This window comes from Equus caballus, chromosome 15, assembly GCF_041296265.1.
Source record: "Equus caballus isolate H_3958 breed thoroughbred chromosome 15, TB-T2T, whole genome shotgun sequence".
Taxonomy (NCBI): Eukaryota; Metazoa; Chordata; class Mammalia; order Perissodactyla; family Equidae; genus Equus; species Equus caballus.
The window spans coordinates 83,034,393-83,058,432 of NC_091698.1; the positions used below are offsets into that span (position 1 = coordinate 83,034,393).

At 47.5% G+C, this 24,040-nt stretch overlaps 1 protein-coding gene across 2 annotated transcripts in view; it reads left to right on the forward strand.

Annotated features, from left to right (window-relative positions):
- Positions 1–24,040, forward strand: part of ALK (ALK receptor tyrosine kinase) — a 655,114-nt gene that overhangs the window by 619,984 nt on the left and 11,090 nt on the right. For both annotated transcript variants that reach the window (XM_070235623.1, XM_070235624.1), the window contains 9 exons: positions 438–590; positions 1,672–1,776; positions 3,604–3,790; positions 4,487–4,577; positions 4,713–4,777; positions 6,220–6,349; positions 12,558–12,655; positions 16,342–16,434; positions 18,605–18,706. In XM_070235623.1, the coding sequence (XP_070091724.1) occupies positions 438–590; positions 1,672–1,776; positions 3,604–3,790; positions 4,487–4,577; positions 4,713–4,777; positions 6,220–6,349; positions 12,558–12,655; positions 16,342–16,434; positions 18,605–18,706 (1,024 nt within the window). The remainder of the gene's footprint in view (positions 1–437; positions 591–1,671; positions 1,777–3,603; positions 3,791–4,486; positions 4,578–4,712; positions 4,778–6,219; positions 6,350–12,557; positions 12,656–16,341; positions 16,435–18,604; positions 18,707–24,040) is intronic.

Here is a 24,040-nt window from a genome sequence, read left to right on the forward strand (position 1 = left end):
TCCTAAGGCCAGTTCTCCCTCCCAGCTAAAACCTCGGGCTACTGACATGCGTCCAGGATACAAAGGCATGATTATGGGTCCCTTGCAGGCAAGTCTTCCTAGTGCTCATCTTACCAAGTTTTCTGGAAGTCAGGATGTGTGGTCTAATGTGCACGCGGTGGCAGAATACTGACTACCAGGCAGGCTGGTCCTGGAAAACGCAGCAGTAATAGCGCCCTTACCTGTAGCAGCCAACCTACCGGCCATGCCTGTGGACCCTCCCACTCACCTGCAAACATGCACCCACACGTTCTCCACTTCCAGTGGCAGTAGGTCGTAGGAACAGGGACCCAAGAAGCCACACTGATCAGCTGGAGAAAAAGTACAGAGGCTGGGAATGGGGTGCAGGGCGGTCTTTGCAGCTTAGCCTGAAGCTTACCCTCCCTCCTTGTCACCAGTGATGGAGGGCCACGGGGAAGTAAATATTAAGCATTACCTAAACTGCAGCCACTGTGAGGTAGATGAGTGCCACATGGACCCCGAGAGCCACAAGATCATCTGCTTCTGTGACCATGGGACAGTGCTGGCAGAGGATGGCGTCTCCTGCATCGGTAAGGGGATGGGGAAGGAGTGATGGGGGCGGCGCCCAGAGCTTGAGCTTTGGCCCACGGTAGCTGCAGCTGGGTTCCATGGTCCCAGGACATCTCAGATGCAGCTTCCTGACCCCCATCTCTCTCCCCCCAGCGTGGGTGCTTTGAGGGCTGGGCAGAGGGACTGTGTGTGAAAGTTGAGTCATGGCTCCTGAAGGAGTCCTAAGCCATCTAGTTCCACCCCTAACCCAGGGTGTGAACCCTCACAGCCCCACCAAGGGGCCATCCCCATGTCTTCACTGCAGCACCCCCGGTGACAGGGACCTTGAGACTCCTAAGGCACGCTATTCCATCGGGGGGTTACAGAGCTGGGATCCTATTCCTTTCGACTTCTGCTGCTCCTCAGCCCCCTACTGGTAACAAACAGTCTTTCAGGGCTGTACGTGAACTCAGTGCTTGCATCCTCCTCCTGCAAGTCTTCTCCAGACTAAATAACCTGTTTATTTCAACCCGTTCATACAGGACACAGCTGTATGTCTCCCCCGCATCCTGGTATCCTACGTCTGCAGGTGTTCCCACTGTCAGTGTCCCTTTTGAAATGTAGTGTCTGGTACCAGGCATGATGCTTCAGTGTGGTCTGTGCCATGTGCCCCCAGGACCCTCCCTCCAGTGCTCTGGGCCCAGTGCTCCCAGGGCCTCAGGAAGTAATTCAGCCTCAGAGTGTTACTGATGGACACACTTACCATGAGGGCATATTGAGTTTGCTGTCACCTAAGGCCCTTGCGTCTCTTCTGTAGCCACAATTGGCTCACCTTTCATCCTCATCCTGTCATCGTGCACTTGATATTGTGGATCAATATCCAGAGTTTGATATTTCTTCCTGTTACATGTTCCCTCCACCCAAAAGTACTGTTGAAACCTGTAAACTAGGACAAACCTGCTTCACGCCCCGAGTCCACTGAAAAGGAAGGTGGACGAGGTCTCCAGGCACGAGGAGGAGTGGGCAGACTTTGTCCTGGCTGGGGAGGGTGTGTCTGACTTGGGGCCAGCTCAAAGGAGAATCGGCATGGTCATCAGTGCCCCCTGGGGACCTGTCTTCCAGTCTCACCCACCCCGGAGCCCCACCTGCCACTCTCGCTGATCCTCTCTGTCGTGACCTCTGCCCTCGTGGCCGCCCTCGTCCTGGCTTTCTCTGGCATCATGATCGGTGAGTGTGCTAGAGCCCAAATGGTTCCAGAGGGGCAGGGAAGGCAGATCTGGCAGAACAGAACAGCATCCCAGGCTGTGCCACAGATGCCAAGATGTCGCTCTGAGTGGGTGGTGATTCGGGCAGCCCAAGCCAAATCAGCATAGAAGCCCCAGCCCTCCACTGCCCAGCATAGCTGCAGTTACCTGCAGGAGCTCCTAATTCCAAACCTCAGCCCCATGTATGTCTCTTGGCTGCTTAAGGTGTGTGACAGGGGTGGGGGGCACTCAGCAGAGGCAGACACAACAGCTAAAGCTCACCGCCACCCCAGATTTCACTTTCAAGTCTCTCATCAGACGTGCGCTTCAGTGGGCATGGCTCCTGGTCTCACTCACTCCCTGTGTAAGGCCTCCAGCCCCACCCTTCCCCACTCTAGGCAGGAATGCAAGGTTGGTTTCTGAGTGTTTTCAGTTAGGTCCATAAGCCAAGGTGAGCTGAGGACAGAAAGGGTGCAGCAGGGTCCAGCCAAGCTCTTATTGCTGGAAATGCCCAGGGCAGATGGGCAGGGACATGAGGGAAGGCAAAGGGAAAGGCTCAGCTCCAGACAGCACTTTCAGACCAGCCCCCTGGGGGCGAGGGAATCTGGGGGTGCACAGGGAGATGGCAGCATGTGTTATTCCCATACGATGCCATCCTTCAAGGGGACAGGATGATTAGAGCTAACACTTGCTACACACTTTCCTCCTGCCAGGTGATTCACACATTTTAGTTCACTAAATCCTCAGATGACCCTGTGATCGTGATTGGTACATTTCACAGCAGTTGGCTTGCGTGCCCTGGCCCGTGGGCGGTGGGTAAACACAGAATCCAGAGGTGAATCACAGTGTCGTCCGCCTCCGTGCATCCTGCCTTACAGACGTTCTCACCTATAGCAATAACGGTGGTGGTGGTCACTTGCACTGGTAGAGTTCTTTAGAAGTCTCAAAGCCATTTTATGTTGGAGATTCATTTCATTATCACAAGCCTAGAGGGACAAGGCAGGAGTTACTGTCTCTGCTTACAGGGAAGGAGACTGAGGTCCAAAGAGGTCGCATGACCTGGTCGGGGTCCCTCAGCTGGTAAGTAGTGAAGGTGCAATTAGAATGCAGGTCCTCAGGCACCAGTTTAGAGACCTTTCACTCTTGGCAGCTCTCCAACTGCAGGAAGCACCGGTGTCCCGGAGCCCCAGCTGCTGTCTCACAACCATTTTCATGTTTGCACCAAGGCTGCCCCACCCAGCAACTGGGCCCTACAGAAATACTAAGGCAGGCCCATTCCTGGGAGACGTGGGGTTCCTCTAATGGCCAACTTTGGCTCCAGAACTTCCCAACGGTCTTGCTGAAAACTCTTCAGCCTGCATGGCCACCTAGGGTCTTTACTCAACCGTCCCTTGCTCTCTCCTGCTCATGCGGTTAGACTTTCAACACAGTCTGATGGCTCTCCCAGCCTTCCTAGGCTCGCTCACAATTTTTTCTCATAGATATTTTCCCTAATAAAATTCTTGCACATTTAATCCTGTCTTGGGTCGGCTTCTCAGAGGACCCAAACTAATGTATCTGTGCCCCTGTATGATACAATAAAATTGTTTCCATTTATAAGCATTTACTTTAAATAATCCTTCAATTAAAAGTACACTTTTGCATCTATAATCATTTTGTTAGTATTACTGAGTGTGATGGAAAGGTTTCGATCTCAGAGGAGGAGATAGAGATCCAGGAAGGCTTCTTGGAGGAGGTGGCCTGTGCTGGGCTTCAAGGGCCAGACTACCTGGTCCAAGCCACATTGTGACTGACCTCTGTCTGTCTGCAGTGTACCGCCGGAAGCACCAGGAGCTGCAAGCCATGCAGATGGAGCTGCAGAGTCCCGAGTACAAGCTGAGCAAGCTCCGCACTTCAACCATCATGACCGACTACAACCCCAACTACTGCTTTGCTGGCAAGACCTCCTCCATCAGTGACCTGAAGGAGGTGCCGCGGAAAAACATCACCCTCATTCGGTGAGTGCCCCGCTGCTGTCTTCTGGGGCTGTGGGGTGCGTTGGTGGGGGGAGCTCCAGGGGCTAGATGTCATCCCTGAACCATGCATTCCTCTCACCTCAAGAGACCAGCAAAGCCACCCCTCTGGGCACCTCCAGTGCTCCCAAGGGGAGAACATTTACTGTTTAAGGCCATTTGGTGGGCATTTAATCGTTTTAACCCCTCGTATATTCATGGGGTTTGTACGAGAGGAGGACTAGACGGAAAGAACTGGGGCACTCCTCAAAATCCACTTCTGTGCCCCTCCCAGGCCCCCCACCACCTGCTCCAAGCGCCCTGCGCATTCCTCTCTCACTCACTGACCACACTCCACAGAAGTATCCGCCAACGATCTGTCCCTCCCCAGGGAGTGTGAGCCTCCCCAGGGCGAGGACCAGGTCTTAGTCCCGTCTGTGTCCCAGGCAAACACCTGAGACCCCATAAGTGTTCATTGAATGAATGTTCAACCAGTGTCCCAAATCCCTGGTTGGAGTCTTTCTTGCCAGTTTTCAGATAAAGCAGTGGAGGCCCAGGAGTGCATAGCAAAGCCAGGGTGAGGCAGTTACTCTTGAGTGTGTGCATGACCCCTGCCGCCTGTGTGTGTCCACTAAACAAGCCCCTGGCCTCTTTCTCATGGCCCACCCAACTCTGCCTCATCTTGCCTTCTCCTTTGCACAGGGGTCTGGGCCATGGCGCATTTGGGGAGGTGTATGAAGGCCAGGTGTCTGGAATGCCCAACGACCCAAGCCCCCTGCAAGTGGCTGTAAAGGTAAGAGGGGCTCCCTCGTGGGCCTGACCTTGAGTGGTGGTCTCTGCAGGCCACAGCTCTCAGCTGACAGCCTCTCACTCCTGCTGCTCACGGGCTTCTCCTCTTTCCCCCCCCCCACTTGCCTTCTGTGCCCAGACGCTGCCTGAGGTATGTTCCGAACAGGATGAACTGGATTTCCTCATGGAAGCCCTGATCATCAGGTAAAGCCACAGAGAGACACTCACCCCTGCACCTCCCCACCCCTATAAGGAACATGGACACATTCCTAACAGATGGATGTCTCCGAGAGAAATTGTGCTGTCCTCCAGCATACCCGTTTCTCTCCAAAATTCTTAACACGTCTGACCAGAGTGGAACTGCCCCAGACGGTTATCTCAGAAAAAAGATGTCTGTGGCCTAAGAATCCAACCAATATCACTCTACCTTCAACCAGCATCCTGTGCCATCCATTCGTTTTTTTCCCCTTTTGCTTAAGAAATAGAGCGTCCTAGTGTTTGACAGTAGAAGATATCATCTCCTTGTAGGTAACTCTTCCATCAGGCCCTTCACCAATCCCAGCTCTTAGATCTCACATAAAGGAAATGCACCCCTAGCACGTCGGAGGCTGCCCCACCCTGGTCCACCGACTGGCCCGCACCCTTCAACTTGTGGCTCTGGGGCCCCTAACTGGGAATCTCAGCGCCTGGGGCTCTGACAGCAGATCACCTTAAAAACACAGATGTTTGACCTGGAGATCTGGCCAGGCTCATGGCTTCCTGTTGCCCTAGGGAACCTCGAACACCCCGATAGGTTGGGGAGGCCTGGGGTCTCCCTTTGGTGGAGTGGCAGGGAACTGAGGCCAGGGCAGTGTATGACATGCCTGTGTGGTCAGGAGCCACAGGAGGACACACAGTGGGCTCAGCATCTTGCTTTAAAAATAACTTATTTTCTGATTATACATGTAAAATGTGATTATTGAATAAAACTTGGAAAGGATAAGATTTTGTGGAAGGAGGCCCAAATCATTCAGTCTCATTACTTGCCAATAACTAACCCCTCTTATATTTCAGTGTCTAATCACCTAGTCTTTCAGCTCTGTGTGTGCCCATGTGGAGATCCCCCGCGCCACTGCCCTGTGTCCTAATAGGATCACATTAACAAAGAAACCCAAATCTCAGGGCCCTGTGAGGGATCCACAGTGGGATCCAGTACGCCTCTTTCTCGCTCTCTTTCATGCAACCACCTGGCAGGTCTCACACAGTCCCTCGTGGAAGCAGGTCCTCCAGCTTCCTCCTGAGCCCTTCCTTGGAGAACTCAAATGTGCATCCCAGCAAGTAGTCCAGGCACCAACCTCTGAGAAAGACACTCAACTCCCCTGTCCCCAAACCCCACTTCCTCACCCAAGTGCCTGTGCAGCGTCCTGGGCCTCCAACCAAGTATTCTTGTGCAAACTGGACTCCTGCAGGGCCCACCCTCTGCTGCTTCCACCTGCTCAGCAGTGAGTTTCTTGGCTTAGGCTCAGCATGGGACCCCTGCTACTCACATTTACAGGATGCATTCACATAATGCGGCTGCTGAAAACATAACTGTGCCCTGTTTTCCCCACTTAAGAGCTTCCCAGACTCAGTTCCATTAAATTTGGTTATTCCCCTCTGCTCTGCAGCAAATTCAACCACCAGAACATCGTGCGCTGTATTGGGGTGAGTCTGCAAGCCTTGCCCCGGTTTATCCTGCTGGAGCTCATGGCGGGAGGAGACCTCAAGTCCTTCCTCCGGGAGACCCGCCCTCGCCCGGTGAGTGAGAAGCAGTCTTTCCCCAGTTGTGCCAGGGAACAGAGCAAGGAGTGGAAGGAGCAAGAGGGGGCAGCCTGGGAAGCAACATACTCAGAGAGATCAAGGGAGCCAGTCCCCGGGCTTGGATCTGGGGGCAGGGCTGAGAGAGAGCGGACAGAAGGTGGACAACAGTGCTGGGGGGCTTATGCAAGGCTCATGCTGTGGATTCTCTGGCCTGAATCCATTTTTACAGCCTGCTGTTCTGGGATAGAGACAAGCACAGAGGGGGATCTTTCATGCCAGCCGTGTCATTAAACCAACTGACCTGGGGCAGATGACTCCATATCCACTCACTCTGGACCCCACGTCCTCATCTCACAAATGGGGACGTCCTGACCTTGTAGTTTTACTAGCAAAATAAAGTGCTGAAATATTTAGGAAGGCGCTGCCTATGTGTCATGGCGAAGGGGCTAGAGCTTGGAGGAGTGAAGAAACCTAGGTGGACCCGGGAATGCCACGCCGAGGTCTGCTTGGCCATTACACAACCATGTGACTTGGGGCAGTTTACCCCCTCTGACCTCAGTGTCTGCAATGTGAAGTCCGAGAGGTGGACCAGAACGTCTCAAAGGTGGTTCTAAATTATAAAACGCAGCACACTGGGCAAACCCACAGTCCAGCTACCCCCTCCTGTCACTGCTGGGGTCTTCAGAGGGCCCTCGCACCATGGACTGGAGCGGAGCAGACCCCTGAGTTAGGACCTGGCTTCCTTGAGTTGCCGCTGGACTGTGAGGACCACAGGGAAGACTTACACCCTCCCTACTCCCAGGAAAGCAGAGAAAGACCGAAAGCCACCCTGCTACAGAAGCCCAGAACCGGACACACTGTTCACAAGGACCCAGGTGGTGGCAGAACCCTTGACAGGCCACGCCTGCCCCAGTCCCACCTTCAGTCAGGCCCAATTTAGAATGCCTTAGCCTTAGGAGCGTCCACACTGTTCCTGCAAGCTCCCGGGTGACCTGTCTCGGCATCTAAGAGGAAATCCTGCTAACTCTTTGAAAAGATGAGCGTGTGTGCACCTGAGCACACGTGGCGGGAGGATGCAGGGGGGGAACTAACCCCACCTTATAATAATTCTCATCACCATTATTATCATCTTCCTCATAGTTTTCACATTTCTCAAAACCTTGTGAAATAAACAGATCTCGCCCCCATTTTACAGACGAGAAAACTGTGGCTCAGAGAGGTTATGTGACTTGCCGAGGCCACACAGGAAGTGGACGAGGTGGTCTAGAACTCAGGATTTGAGACTCCTGATTCAGTACTGCCTCCAACCTGCTATGCTGTTTATCCCAGTGATCCTCTTTGGGAAGCCAGGGAGTGTCAATGTGAGGTTGGGTCGAGAACCAACACTGCCCGCTATGCAGGCGGCTGTGCCAGGGTCTGAGCACCATCCTCAATGGCTTTCCCACCAGCACCCAGCCAGGGAGAGCCTTCAGCCCTCATGCCCTGAGATTCTCAGCAGTGCTTCTGGCAGAGGTCAAATGGGGGACTCATGACGTCAGAACTTGGGAGGAGCCATAGCCCTGGTTTTCCCACTGGACATTCCTGAGGCTTGAGGAGAAGGAAATATTGTGCATGCAGAAGAGAGACCTCCTTATCCAGGGGGCTCCGGGAACCCACTGGGCAAGTCCAAGGACCTTGGGGGTGGAGGGGCTTCTCTTTCTTGGAGGCAAAGTTATCTCACTCCCTTGATGATGAAAGACGACTTGAATATTGTCTCAAAGCACCAGCAAGGAAGGACAAATCATTGATATCTCCCACCACCTCCCACCCCAGTGCCACCCCAAGGAGGCTCAGAGCAGGAGCCTGCTGCCAAGTTCTGACCTCTACCAGCACGCGCTGCCCGGGGCACTCCCACAGCTGAGAAACAGTCTACTTCCCTTGGGAGAGCCACTTCTAAGGGTCAGGATTCCACCCACTAAATTTGCTCTTTTGATCCCTGATCCTGCTCTTCCTTTGTGTGGCTCCCCTTGCCAACCATGCCTCCAAGTCTCGGAGCACCCCAATCATCCTTCTCCTCACCCCCATACACACCCACCCATCCCAGGTGAGCTGGTCCTTCCTGAGATACCTGCCCACAAGGAGTGATTTTAAATGTCAGATTACAGCCCTTCAGGCGACCCCATGTAAATGTGTTTGTGGCAGCAGCTTCTCTAGGCGGGGCTAGGACATTTGCTGGGCATCCTACATGGATTCTCAGGGCCGCAAAATTCAGCTTAGCAGGGTGAGGACCAGGTTGACTGTGGGAAAGGAATGCGATTTCGAGTGGACAGAGGGGGCTAATATCAGTAAATCCCACACGTAATGAGGAAGGAACTGGCTAATGGACATCAGGGCTGGAGAAATATACAGGCTGAAGAGAGGGTGGGCAGAGTCGTGCCTCCAGACTGTGGAACTCACTGCATTCAAAGTCCTGAATGCCACCTGATTCATTTGCTTGCGTCCCCTGACACTGTGAGCGCTTACCTGATGCCATGCTGTGTGCAGGCACTCATTTGGGCATTCAGAATCAGAGGAGATCTCTCTCCTCACTTCCCACCTCTGTGGGGCTCAGTAGTCCATAGATTATCAGGATCAAAGGACTTCGGAGATGGGCTAAGAGGCTCTGGATTCAGATAACATATGTATGGACATGAAGTGACAAAATAAATGCACAGACACGGTGGACAGAATAGATGCTCTGGCCAACCATGTCTGTCATGGAAAGGAAAGTCATGAGTACAGATGAAAACATCATTTGGTCCCAGGACCCCAGCTCTTCAAGAAGAAAGGACCTTTTTTAAAGGCCAAAAGAAATTTGCAGACTGTCTATTCGACAAGTATTTATTGAGGGTTTAACATAGGCCAGATATAGGCTAATGGCTGTCTTTTACTATCTGTTGATTCAATCAAGAATGACAAAAGCCATTAAGGAGTTGGTAATCTCTTTATTAAAGGTGGCAGTCATTAACTACAGTAGTGTCTGTACCTATTCGGAATGTGACGATGCCTGTAGGTAATGCCTCTAGAGAAGATGCTCAGTACGTAGGTGGCTCTTTGGATCCCAGAGGACACAGCGTAGAGGTGAGAACCTCTGATGGACTAATGCTAAGGTTTAGATCTTTGGCTCTCATTTTGCAATACATGAAGAGGCATTTGGTGCCAGTGAAAAGTCGCCCACATCAGAAGCCAGGAAATATAAGGGCCCCAGCAGCAATAACTTCTCATCACCCTTCAAAATGGAGTTTTGCTGCTTTTTCTATTTTGTGTCCCCTGTCTGCATTTGCTTCTTCCTTTCATCTTTCTCTCTTACCCTTACACGCATCCATTTTTAAATATATCCCTATTCTGTTTTTCACTTGGTGAAACAGTTCCTATCCCGTGGCCTGTGGTTCTCCGTCTCTCAATGGTTATGGAGAAGCTACTTAAGGAAAGGATAAACATCGGTATTATTCTGTCTTTTATTAGTACGTATCACCCTTTGGGAATAGCCTCTCAGGAGCTGTGACTGAGGAAATCATTCCGCTTCACTGGGCCTGTTTTCGCACCTGTAAAAATAGAATATTGGTCTAAACAGTGTCCCAGAAAGGAAGCCGGTGCCCTGAAGTGCTGCATATGCACATGTATGCTCAAAAGAATTCTGTGGCCAACAAATTCCAGAGCCACTGCAGGCTCCACTCTCACTGATTCTCAATACACATTCGTGCGTAGCCAAGACTCTGATCATTTTTGTGATAAAGAAGCCTATTTAACCCGGGAATTCCCACGCCTGTTTGATCGAATGCCATCCCATAAGCCTGCTTCTGGAAATACTGGACAAGATCTCTCTGAGTACTGGACGGGCTACATCCATAACCGCGACTGCTTGAAGGATGTCTAGTTGCCAAAGGAAGTGCCACAGTCAGTGGCAGATTGGGCTGGGAGTGGGGGAAGGCTAATTGCAGCTCCTTCCTTGCCCAGGATGGACACAAATGGCATTAGGCACACTGGCTACGTGCTCACTGCTAGTTTAAGTATTGGTTTTGCCACAATGTCCACACCTCCCCTGGCCCCGCTACACACACACACACACACACACACACACACGGGCACACACACGCATGCACCCATGTGCCACGGATTGCCAACTATATGCTTCTGTGCAGACCGATTAGCAGAGCAGTTAATCTGCTCTGAGCAGCCAGAGACAGGGCGCCCAGATAAACCTGGTCCTAGGTTAATGCCTAGGAAGATTTAGCCCCTGCAGCGCCAGGCTCACAGAGCATTTGAGCAATGGTACTCGAATTCTGAGTGACGGGGGCTAAGACACAAAGAGACTTGGGGAAGCTAGGACTAGGTCCTCCTTTGGTAGGAACAAAAAGCCTTTTCCTGAAGAGAGGAAAGGTATTTCTAATGCTTATAATAGCAACATAGATGAATATTTCCCTTGGAAGTATATTACTTTTCTTTCCCCTAGGAAATGGGGACTGTCTCTCTCACAGTGCCCAGTACTTCTGACCCTAACAAGGCCCCTGGAGAAGCCAAACACAAGGACCATTTCCTGAGACCCCCACGGCCCTCCACACTGTAGCCCATGCATAACCACAGACCCCTCCATGAAGCATTCACTCTGTGCCCCTTTCTGTGGGTCCTCAGAACAATCCAGTGAGCTCAATAGTGTCATGCCGCTTTCACAGACAAGGGTACCGGGGCTTGGAAAGAGGCAGAGCACTTAGCTCCAGGTCACACAGCTAGTAAGGGTAAAACGGGTGAAGCCCAGGTCAGCTCAACTCACCTCCGAAATACGCCACATGCTGCATTTGTGTGCTGTATTCTGTACTCATTGGTGTACTGGGCACGGTAACCATGTAGACTGCCTCCCTTCTCTGACACGCTCTTCAGAGAAGCTCAACTTTAAATCCTAGAATCACGCCTTCCCCAACCCAGATTCTTAAAGCCCAGCTCAGGGCAGTTTCGGCTCCACCTAATTAGCTGTGTGACCTGGAGTGAGTCACTTAGCCTCTCTGAGGCCTCAGCCTTCTCATCTTTAACATGGAGGTAATGTCTCTTTCCTACCGATCACACAGGAAGTTGCACAGAGATTGTGTACTTGGACTTGCTCTGTTGGATATAAGGCACTGCCTGATGTTCCATGGGCAGAGACCATTCCCCTCCCTAAGTTGTCTGCTCCAGAAGTGAAGTGTGCCCTCAAGAAGCACGGCTCCTCTCTGCCTCCTCCAGACCCACGCAATTGCTCCAAGGAGTCCTGGGGAGGCCCCGATCTGTGGCAGAGAACCCCCTGCCGGCATCTAAGTAAATCCTAGTTCAACTGTAATCAACCAGCCCCCAATATCCATGGAGCCACTGCAGCTACCAGGCATTGTGCTGGGTACCGCAGGCACAGACCCTGACGTCCCTGCCTCGGGACCTCGGAGTTAACTTGGAGACGTGGAAAATTAAACACAGAACAAAGTGAATAAGGCCCTGCATGACGACATGCTCCTGCAGACTTTGGGGATTTAGGAATGAAAGCCAAGACGAGATGCAGCCTTCAGAAGAGACTTCGCAGCTCTCAACAGGCTGTCTGAGAAGCCAAGACAGGCTGCAGCCCAGAGAGGGTGACGTCTCCTTTTGCACGAAGGAGACTTCATCTTCATACAGAAAAAGCTTGAGCTGGCTCTTCAGCTCCCCAGAATTTTCCAAAAGCTTTTCTTTTTCAATCCCCTTTAGGTCTAGATCTTCTTGAAGAAAATGAATTTTTAAACATTTAAATACTGGAGTTAAAGAAAAGCATATTATCCCCCTTGATTTTCTCACAGGCTTGTTTGTAAGCTTGAGGGATTCAAATGTTTGTGAAGATTGGGGTGGAAGAATGTGCAGAATAAATGAAAAGGGAAAGTCTTCTGCCTCCCCCCGCCCCCGGGCTCCTGTGGTTTGGGGTTCTCAGCCTGGCTGCACGTTAACTCGCCCGGTGAGCTGTGAAACCTACAAACACCACGCCCACCGGAGAGGGATTCATGGGTCGGGGTGGAGGCCCAGGCCTCTGCATTTGTTTAAAGCTGCCAGGTGATTGCTTCTCTGCAGCCAGGGCCAGGGCCCCAAGTGGACAGCGTGTCCACGCTTGGCCTCCTGCGAGCACTGGAAGCTAGTGTTTCAGACTTTCTCTCCTCCAAGAGCTTCTCCTAAGTGGATCGCTTCTGTCTCCCCACAGAATCAGCCCTCCTCCCTGGCCATGCTGGACCTTCTGCACGTGGCTCAGGACATCGCCTGTGGTTGTCAGTATCTAGAGGAAAATCACTTCATCCACCGGTGAGTCAGTGACCCTGCTCTTCCCTCCACCTTCTGTGTGCTTCCCTATCCCAAGGGCCCAGATCTCCCCCTCAGAGTAGAATACTAGACCTCTCTCCAAAGTTGTTTGGATGATTCAGCTTTGTTTAAGATGATTACTTACGCTCTCAGGGCTTCATTTGCCCCATATATAAAATGGGTATCATAAATTACCCATCCCAGTGCTGGACATGAGCTATTCCTGACCTCCTTTGGGGACTCTTGCCTCTGTCTTGCAGTGGTGCATTCAAGTCCTATGTCACCTTAATGTCTCCCCCATCTAGAAAACTGGGCTCCCAAGGGGAAGTTAAAGGAGTCCGTATTTTCATGTATTTGACTATGGGTAACTCAAAGGTGAGGACTCTGTTTTATTCATATTTGTATCCCTGGCATGTAGTGGGGCACCATGATGTTAGAGAATTTTTTCCTAAAATACTCCGAGATGAAGCATAATGATTATTTTCTTTACTTCTCTACTTCATTTCTTCTACTCTATATGACCCTTGTGTTTGAATCGTGTTTGGAGTGGGAGATCAAGTCCACACGTAACGCTGTAGACATCATAGATCACACGAGTTTCTTTCCATGAGTCCAGACTCATCATGGATATTGATGACTTTCTCAGCTGACAGCATGATTCAGAAACCTGAAAAGTCAGATAGATTGTTAGGCTCTTTTCAAAGCTCTTCCTACTGATTTGCTTCTAATTTAGTAAATAACAACCTGGTGAACTAAAGTCTAACCCACGTCTTCAAAGAGGGTAGGTCGTGTTCCTAAAAAGTAGAATATGTAAGTACAAAGTGGGAAATGAGAGGCACTGGATGAGTTTAGAAATGGAAAAGCACGTAAGTCGATAACAAGCTATGCTTTCTTCCCTAATAAAAATGGGGAAATTAAAGATCAAGTAATACACTCACGTAAGTTCCCAAAGTCATTCCTAAAACAAGGTGATAAACTCTCCCGTTGGCTTATCATTTTACTGTCACTTCATGATTTTAGTCTTCAGATCTTCCTCTTGATTCTAAACCTTTCCAACTTGTAGATCATTGTGTGTGATCGAAATAATAGAAGCACGAGAGTTGCTGGGGCCAGTCCTTGATGTCCTCGTCCCTAGCTCACCCTCTGCCTCAGAGCTCAGGTCAGCCCTGCTATTGTCGTTTTTGCCCTTTGACTTGTGCTCAGAACTTTCCATAAATCTCAGCTCTGGGTTTTATTGTTGCTCAGACATGCCGAGGCTGTGCTCGTTTTGGAATTCATCCTTGGTTAGAGCCACCTTTCCACCTTTTGTCTTTGTCCTTTAAGTCTGGACTCATCCGAGAGCAACGTGTGCAGTCACCTTGGTGACTTCAGGTGTCAGAGCCTTTTGCTTTCTCACTGAGATCGTTTCTGCGTTTTCATCTCTGCCCCACGTTGGTCACCAAGCACACAGATTCTCTGGCTCAGGGATCATATCCATCTTTCCTCTGATATTTTGAAATCTGCTTCTCTAGAGCCGTGATAGATTTTGACTATATCCAGTGCTCTGTTACTATAGATAATAAGATAATAGGATCACATTTTCTCAAGATTCCTATCACTTTCATAGCTGTACGTAGTTCCTGAAGGTCGGAATTAGATCTCACAGTAATAGTTTGTCGCTCCTTTTATCTTTTTTGAGAAATGAAGTTGTCAAAGATCAAATCAAGAACATATCAGATGATCTGCTTTATAAGCAAAAGGCGACTTCTAGCAGAGATTGTGCATCTCAAAAAAACTTGTCTTCTGGGGTAACTGGTATTGGGAAAGCATCTTTTACATATTCTAGGAGGTCTGTGGCACATTCCCACAATAATATTACCTCTAATTCTCTCTCTCCTCCACCCTATATCTTCCTTAAGAGCCACAGACACCCGTGCATGTACACCTCCTGAATTCTGAGGGGAACTCCTTCACCAGATCTACACGCTCCCATTTTTCTATTAGATTGTTTCCTTTGGACATGGTTTATCGCCATTTCAAGAATTATGTGTCATTCTATCAATTCTTGGTGTGTTCTATGATACTGCATTTATTTTCTTGCCATTAAGTTCAAGATTACTTTTTTAAGCAACCATTTCATGCACATAGTGGTAAAGACCTGTCTGGAGCCATAAATATTGTTCCTGGTCTACTTCACTATATTTCTCTTGAGATGTAATGGCTATATATCCCACTATTTTTCTTCTTTTTGATGTCATACATTTTATGCTTTTATAGTTTTATTGGGGCATTTTATTCACCATTGCTCCTCAAAATTCAACTTAAACCTTCTGGATCAGGTCAGGGGCATCAACCACACTGTCTCCCATCCTGGCCCATTGTTTTGGTACCCTAAGTGATGAGCCTCAATCCAGATCCTATTTTTTTTTTTAATACTAACCAGTTGTTTATTTTCCATGTCCTTCTCTCTCAACCAAAGATCAGGACCTTCATGAAACCAGTTGAAAAAATGAAAACACCACCTATGCCCACTAAGAAGTACTTCCGTTTTTCTGTCCAGGACTTTAATATCATTAGAGACGCACTCCAGACTTTTTCTGGCTGCATCCTTCATTCCCACATACATGTCAAGAATGGATAAGCAGTCAGTGAGTAGAAGTTGATGAGTCTTGGAAAGCTTCAGATCATGCCTTAGAGGCATGTTGTAGGAAAATAGGCCAAACGGAGTAGAACAACAAACAAGACGAGATAACTTTATAACTTGAAAGAAGTGGTTCTTCAGCCATGTAGTGATCATGCACACGGCTTAGTAAAGGTTTTAGATAAAATCATGGATGTAAAAACCATAATGGCTTATTAAAAAAGGAAACTAGAAATATTTGGGAATACCTGGATCTACTTGAATTTGAGATCATGGAAGTTATGCTGTCTGTCCCAGAACACTCCTTCAAACAGCTGGCAGAAAAACAATCAGCAAAATGTATAAAACTTGGGGCCAGCTCAGTGGCGTAGTGGTTGGGTTCACGTGCTCCGTTTTGGTAGCATGGGGTTCCCTGGTTCAGATCCTGGGCGTGGACCTACACACCACTCATCAAGCCATGCTGTGGTTGCATCCCACATAGAAGAACTAGAAGGACTTACAACTAAGATATACAACTATGTACTGGGGCTTTGTGGAGGAAAAAAAGAGGAAGATTGGCAGCAGATATTAGCTCAGGGCCAATCTTCCTCACCAAAAAAAAACCCAAAAACAAAAACCAGTAGCCTAAAGCCAAATGGCATTTCTTATGTCTCTATATTATCTGCTTTTAGCTTAATTTTTTAAATAAAAATAGTACCCTGTATCTTACAGGGTTGTGGTGAGAATTAGATATGAACAGTGAACAATTAGATTAGAACAATGCTTAGTTTATAGTAAAAAGCCAATAAATTCCAGTTTCTATTATAGTTATTTTCATTATTATTATCCCATTAAACATTTCCAATCATCTCCCTAATCTTTTTCCATTTCCCAGTTAATGCTGAGGCCTAGAATTGGTCTAGCTATGTCTTTCAAACTGAAGTATAATGAAGTAAAGGAACTATAGGGCAGAGAAGGAAACTATTTGAACTTTGGATTGGAGGTGAAAATCCTTGTGATGAATATCATACACTTATCTTCCCAGGGATAAAATTGGGAAATGCATTTTCGCATTTTTTTTTCTTTTCAGGGACATTGCTGCCAGAAACTGCCTCCTGACCTGTCCAGGCCCTGGAAGAGTGGCCAAGATTGGGGACTTTGGAATGGCCCGAGATATCTACAGGTGGGTGAAGACTGCCATCACCCATCAAAGCCGCCTCCTCAACCTCATCTCCTCGAATGAATGGGATGCGGCCACTTGTGCCTTAAATCATCTCTGGCACCTCCTCAACTTGCCACCTAAAGTTCCACTAAGTTCCTTTTCAGGATATGGGAAACCTTAACTAGTACCCCTGCCTGAGGTCTAATCCTAGGACCACACTGCCTGCAGTAATTGACACCAGGTCCTTAACTGGGTTGTCTTTCTGGTTCCGACTCTAATCCTAGCATGCTCTGAGGCACCGAATCACCTCGATACTTGATATGGAAAAAGCTTCTAAGCGAACTTTAACTTACTCAACTCCTCTCCTCAGTACTCAGGAATTCTAAAAAGACTTAGCCTCCATCATCCCAGGCAAGAGCACCCCAGAACTGCCAAGGTACTGGGCCCAGCTCGTTGGTCTTCTTTACCCACAGGAGACGCAGGAGTGAAGGTCAAAGCCCATGGGTACCTAGCTTAGCTTCGTTTCTTTTTTCCTGTCATATTCTCAAGACTACATTAAAAAAAACAATTTTTAAAAAGAGAAAAAAAGAACACTTCTATTGTGCTTTATTTCACTTGCTCTTCCTAACCCCAGTTTCTTCTTTGTCTAATTATTTACAGCAGTGATTTGTTTCTTGAGCTGAGCAAGTCACTCTTTTGCATGGTCACTAATGACACCTTCCCTGATTCAGGAGTGGAGTGAGCCGAGATGGTCCTTTAGAGTTTTCTCTCTTTGGATAATAAGGAAGACCCCCTGAAGGCCTCCAACAGAAGTAGTAACAATCTCTGTGGGGTGAGAATGCTGATGGCATCCTGTTACACAGGGTAGCAGCACATGAGGATTATGGGTTAGGAATGTTTTGAACTACAGTCATCCACCACTGGTCCCCACCCAGTGTGTCTGTCTGCTCCACTCGACCTTCCTTTGCCACCCAGCATCTCAGTGTTCCTTCCCCCCTTTCTCAGAATACCCTGGGAGTGCCTGTGGTTTCAGATACAAATGCTGCAGCATGACTCAGGGAGCCCTCGGCGATCTGGCCCTTTCTCTCCATCCTTGATTCTGACAGCTCCCCAACACCAGGCTTCACCGCCCTAACTTACCGCAGAGCCACTGTTCCCACACACCCTGTGCAATTGCGCGTGTCAGGAGTGATCTTCTGGAAGAACTTCGTCACCACTCAGCCCCATCAGACCCCTCTATGACACCTTTCCTACACCATACCCCCCGCTTCAGTAGAACAAATTGATTCTCCATTTGTGTCACTGAGCTTGGTACATACCTACATCATTATTTGTGTTGTTCTGTACTGCAAATGTCTGTCTCTTCTACTAAACCATATCCTTGGAAGAGAGAGGCTATGACTTATTTATATCTTCAGCACCTGCCAGGGTACCTGATACAGGCTAAATACTCAGTATATGTTTAATGGAGTAATTAATTAATCTAGGCAGCTGGCGGGGAGCTGCCTCCCATAGCACACCATGACAGGAGAATATGGGGCTAGGGGTGGAGGTCTTCAAAGGCATGAGTTAATTTATTAGTTTTTGTCAGTGATGTCATTAATGCAACTCACTGATAAAAACTAATAAATTAACCTGTATCTTTGAAGCCACCTCCGCCCCTGGCCCTGTGTTCTCCTCCCAGCGTGTGCTCTGGGAGGCAGCTTCCCGCCAGCTCCTAGATTATTCGTTGAGTGCTTGTATCGAACTAAACGCAGTGTGAGTGTCATGGAGGATCCAAAGTGACTAAGACACAAGCCCTGCTCTCAGTTCTCCCATGTTGGATCTTGCGTTACTGTGGATCATAAGGAACACGCTGTCCTTACAAGGTTGCAGTAGTGTTATTCATTGTGAGTTACAACAAACAAAACCCATCGGGGAAATCTAACCATCTGCTAGTAGATATTTTAGTCATTGCACAGATTTTTTCTTTCATGCCTCCAGTGGGCTGTTTTGTCTCCTATTAAATGACCCCAAAGTTCTTAACTAAATGATCTGTGTTCCCCTTCTCTCCTCCTGAACCACAAGAACCCCTCATTAATTTCAGTCTTTTAATGGATAAACCCTGTTTTGCCACTTTCTCAAGTTGCCTGGAGCTTCCACTCAGAGCCGTCTCTGGAACCTAGTTCAGTTTTCCTCTTCTCTCCCACAGAGCAAGCTACTACCGAAAGGGAGGCTGTGCAATGCTGCCAGTCAAATGGATGCCCCCAGAGGCCTTCATGGAAGGAATATTTACTTCTAAAACAGACACGTGGTGAGTCTTTCTGCTGCCCTCCCCCAGGTCTCACCATGGGCCTTAAGATGGTGCTCTTTGGCCAAATGATCCCAGACTCTTACAGGGAAGGGTAAGAAGAAAAGACTCAACCTACCTCTACAACAGGGGCTCTCAAACATTGGCATATGTCAGAGTCATCAGAAAGCCTTAGTAAAACGCGGGTTACTAGACCCCACCCTGAGAGCTTATGATTTAGAAAGTCTGGGGTTGCTGAGAATTTGCCTTTCTAACAAGTTCCCAGGTGATGCTGATGATGTTGGCCAGAGGACCACAGACTGAGAGCCACATGTAATTTTTTTCTATATCTAACAACAAGGTTGGGTTCATTCCAAGAATGCAACATTGAATTAACATTAGAAAAATTGATTGATGAAATTCTCCACATTAACATAATAAAGGAGAAGAGGAAATAATTATCAGTACAAAAGTGCTGCCGGTGATCGTGGTGGTCAGACCTACGCTACAGTTAACAATAAGTTTGAAAAATACTGTCTGTAGATTAGATCCCCAGAACATATTCACCCTGCATAAGTACAACTTTGTCCTCCTTGACCAACATCTCCTCACTTCCCCCCCACCCCCAGCCCCTGACAGCCATCATTCTAGTCTCTGCTTCTATGAGTCCACATCTAAGTGAGATCGTGCAGTATTTGTCTTCCTGTGTGTGGCTTATTTCACTGAACATAACGTCCCCCAAGTTCATCCATGCTGTTCCAAATGGCAGGATTTTTTTCTTTTTTAAGGCTGAATGATATTCCGTTGTATATATACATGCCACATTTTCTTTATCCATTCATCTGTCAGTGGATATTTAAGTTGTTTCCATATCTTGGCTATTATGAATAATACTACAATGAACTTGGGAATGCACATATTTGAGATACTGATTTCATTTCCTTTGGATATACACCTAGAAGTGGGATTGCTGGATCTTAAGGTAGTTCTATTTTTGACTTTTGAGGAATCTCCATACCGTTTTACCTAATGACTGTAAGAGCAACACATAATTTTAAATGGCAGATTGAACCCATGCTTCCTCCCAAAATACACACACACACACACACACACACAAACCACTAAAGGGAGTCTTTTTCGTTCATAAAAATTCACAAGACAACAACAATGACAAAATTTTGGAAACTGGAAAGTTTATGGACAAGTGGTACCTTTCTGAGGAGACTAGAAAGTTGATATCTAAGTTCAGAAACAGCCTGGTCCGCTCTGCGTGAGAGCCCCAGGAAGGCCCAGGAATTGAAGGCCCCGGGCCTCTCTGAAGTAGAAGCACAGCAGGTAAGAAAATTAGTTACAGACGTTTAAGACGTAACTCGATCCTCTAGCCCATCCCCTCACGCCACCACCACCCCCCTCCATCCCCCCCAACCCCCCCCCCCCCCCGCCCCGTCCTTCCCCTTCCATCACGCAAGACTAGGAGCTCCTTCTCTGAAGAGACTGAACTAAAGTCTTTCTTGTCTTGGGGACATTAGACATCATCAAGGGTGAATACTATAAGCAGGGATATTTTTTTTAAATCCACCTACTTAAAGCTGTGTGCCCCCTTCCTCTCCTCGGTGCCAAGAACGCAGCACCAGGCAGGAGTAGGTTAGAGAATTCCTCATTGGAGGAACTGACCAAAGAAGAAAAAATTCCAGATACTGCAAGTGGTTGTAGGCTGAATAATGGCCATCCAAAGGTATCAAGTTGTAATCCCAGAAACCTGTAATTGTTACCTTCTAGGAAAAAGAGTCTGTGCAGATGTGAGTGAGGATCTTGAGGTGGGACAATTATCCTGGATTATCTGGATGGGCCCTAAATGCCATCACATGTGTCCTCATAGGAGAAAGGCAGAGGGAGATTTCACACACAGAGAGGAGGAGGCAATGTGAACACAGAGGTAGAGGTTGAAGAGATGTGGCCACAAGTCAAGGAATTCTGGCAGCCACCAGAAGCCGGAAGACACAAGGAACAGGTCTTCTCCTAGAGCCTTTGGAGGGCGTGTGGCCCTTCCATCACTTTGATGTCAGCCGACGATACTGATTTCTGATGTCTGGTCTTCAGAACTGTGAGAGGATAAACTTCTGTTATTTTCAGCCACCAATATGTATGTGGTAATTTGTTACAGCAGTCACAGGACACTAATACAGCCAGTGAAACAAGCCAGCCAGTCGCCCACCAGTCGACAAGCCTCATCTACACTGAGCTGCCCCATGGCTTTGTGATGTCCCAGTCTTAAAATATGAACAGACAGCCAAGAATCAACAAACATTTGAGAAAAGATTGTAGTCTTAAGGAGACAAATGTATAGAAAGCAACTTGTGTGGGGGCTGGCCCCGTGGCCAAGTGGTTAAGTCTGTGCGCTCCGCTACAGGCGGCCCAGTGTTTCGTTGGTTCGAATCCTGGGCACGGACATGGCACTGCTCATCAAACCACGTTGAGGCGGCATCCCACATGCTACAACTAGAAGGACCCACAACGAAGAATATACAACTATGTACTGGGGGGCTTTGGGGAGAAAAAGGAAAAAATAAAATCTTTAAAAAAAAAAAAAAAAAAAGAAAGAAACTTGTGCGGAAAAAATGCAGAAGGCCTAGAAAAACTTTTAAAAACTATAATGTCCTCAGAAACGTAAATGATTGTGACCATAATCTATGGACAAAAGATTACTTAAAACAATGTTTTCAGGAAATAAAGTTCTTAGAAATGAAAATATGATGACAGAGCCCTCAAGGAGATGGAGCATTAGTCCCCTGAAGCTTGTGTGGGCTGCATACAGCGCATCCTTTCAGAGAGCACAGGGAGAGAGGAAGAGGGGAAGAAAGAAGCCTTACAACCTCGACCTCAGCCAGGAGATCAAGGCCAGCTTCGACAGTGACAGCTCATGTTGATAGCATGCACCCCTGATATGATATGATGCAAATGGCACTTAACCTCTGTGATCTTTCTCCCCAGACCCAACAACTCCAGTCTAACCATAAAAAAAAAAAAAAGACAAATCCCAATTGGACATTCTAAAAAGTCCCTGACCAGTTCTCCTCAAAACTGTCAAGGTCATGAAAAACAGGAAAAGTCTGAGAAGTTGCCAAAGTCAAGAGTAGCCTAAGGAAACCTGATCTCAAGTGACATTCTAATGAACAGAACAGGATGTCCCGGAACAGAAAAAGGAAATTCAGCAAAAACTAAGGAAATCTGCATAAATTATGGGTTTTAGTTCATAATAATGCCTTAACATTGGCTCATTAATTGTAACAAATGTACCATACTAATATAAGATGCTAAAAAGAGAGGCAACTGAGTGTGGGGTATGTGGGAATTCTCTATCTTCATAATTTCTTTACAATCTCAAGCTGTTCTTAAGAAAATAAAGTTCGGGGCCAGCCCAGTGGTGCAGCAGTTAAGTTCGCACATTCCGCTTCAGCGGCCCGGGGTTCGCCAGTTCGGATCCCGGGTGCGGACATGGCACCACTTGGCAAGCCATGCTGTGGCAGGCATCCCACATATAAAGTAGAGGAAGATGGGCACGGATGCTAGCTCAGGGCCAGTCTTCCTCAGCAAAAAGAGGAGGATTGGCAGCAGATGTTAGCTCAAGGCTAATCTTCCTTAAAAAAAAAAGAAAAGAAAGTTCATCTTCTAGAAAATAAAACAACTATAAACACATGGGATATATAGGAAAGAAAAGAAAAGAAAATTAAGAGGATTAGACCATAAGATCCAATTACCTGACAGGTCCCAGAAAGAATGAACAGAGGAAATGAAGGGAATAAAAATATCAAAGAAATAATTCATGAATTTTTCCCAAAACAGAAGGACACACATTTCCAGAATGAAGCCATCCACCAAGTGCCAAGCACCGTGGATGAAAAGAGCCACGCAAGAGCACATCATCGTGAAATTTCAGACCAGTGGTAATTAAGATTCTCTAAGCTGCCAAGGAGAAAAATAAAATAATAGTAAAAAACGGTCAGAGATCAAAGATAGGGAATCCAAATGGCATAGAATTTCTCAACAGCAACACAGGAAATCAAGAAGACAATGGGCACAAGTCCTGCAAATTCTCAAAGCCTTGTGTTGAGAGAATGTTATAAGATGGTGGAGCCACAATGATCAGAGCCCCCTTTCTGATGCATGTTTGATAATGTGAGCAAAAGCCTTTGTTACTTTAAGCCACCAGGTTTGACTTACCCAAACCCAGTAAATCCCAAAGTGAGGACCTCAGATCAACAGCATCAGCATCACCTGGGAACTTGTTAGAAATGCAAATTCTCAGCAATCCCCACCTCAGGCCTAAGGAAATAGAAACTCTAGGGGTGGAGCCCAGCAATCTGTGTTTGAAGGAGCCCTCCAGGTGCACCAGGGTTAGAGCACCATCAATCTACCCTATCCAGATACAGATAGCAGTTTACATAATTAGGGAACTGTTCTGAACACGTGCATATCCTATGACCCGGCAATTCTCCTTCTAAGTGTCTACAATAGAGACAGGTTGGCACAAACAGACTTGGGCAAGGATGTCCATTTGCAACATTGTTTACAATAGAGAAAAAGCAAAAACAACCTAACTATCCCTCAAGTGGGGGATGGAAAAATCAACTGTGGTTTACTTACATGATGGAAAAGGATTCAGCAGAATAAAAGAACATGCTAAACCTACGTATATCAACATGAATAAATCTCAAGACGACATTTAGTGGAAATAAGGCAAGTTCCAAAAAGGGGTAGGATATCAAGTCTTGGCTATTGTGAATAATGCTGCAATGAACAGTGAGGTGCATATGTCTTTACACATTCATGTTTTCATGATCTTTGGGTAAATACCCAGCAGTGGAATATTCCACATCCTCTCCAACACTTGCTATTTCTTGTCTTGTTAATTATAGCCATTCTGACGAGTGAGGTGATATCTCGTACTTTTGATTTGCATTTCCCTAATAATTAGTAATGTTGAACATCTTTTCATGTATCTGTTGGTCATCTGTATATCTTCTTTGGAAAAATGTCTGTTCAGATCTTTTGCCCATTTTTTAATTGGGTTGTTAGTTTTTTTGTTGTCAAGATGTATGAGTTCTTTATATATTTTGGATATTAACCCCTTATCTGATATATGGTTTGTAAATATCTTCTCCCACTTGTTGGGTTGTCTTTTCTTTTGTTGATGGTTTCCTTTGCTGTGCAGATGTAGTCTCATTTGTTTGTTTTTTCTATTGTTTCCCTTGCCTGGTCAGACATGGTATTTGAAAATACGCTATTAAGACCCATGTGAAAGAGTGTACTGCCTACGTTTTCTTCTAGAAGTTTTATGGTTTCAGGTCTTACATTCAA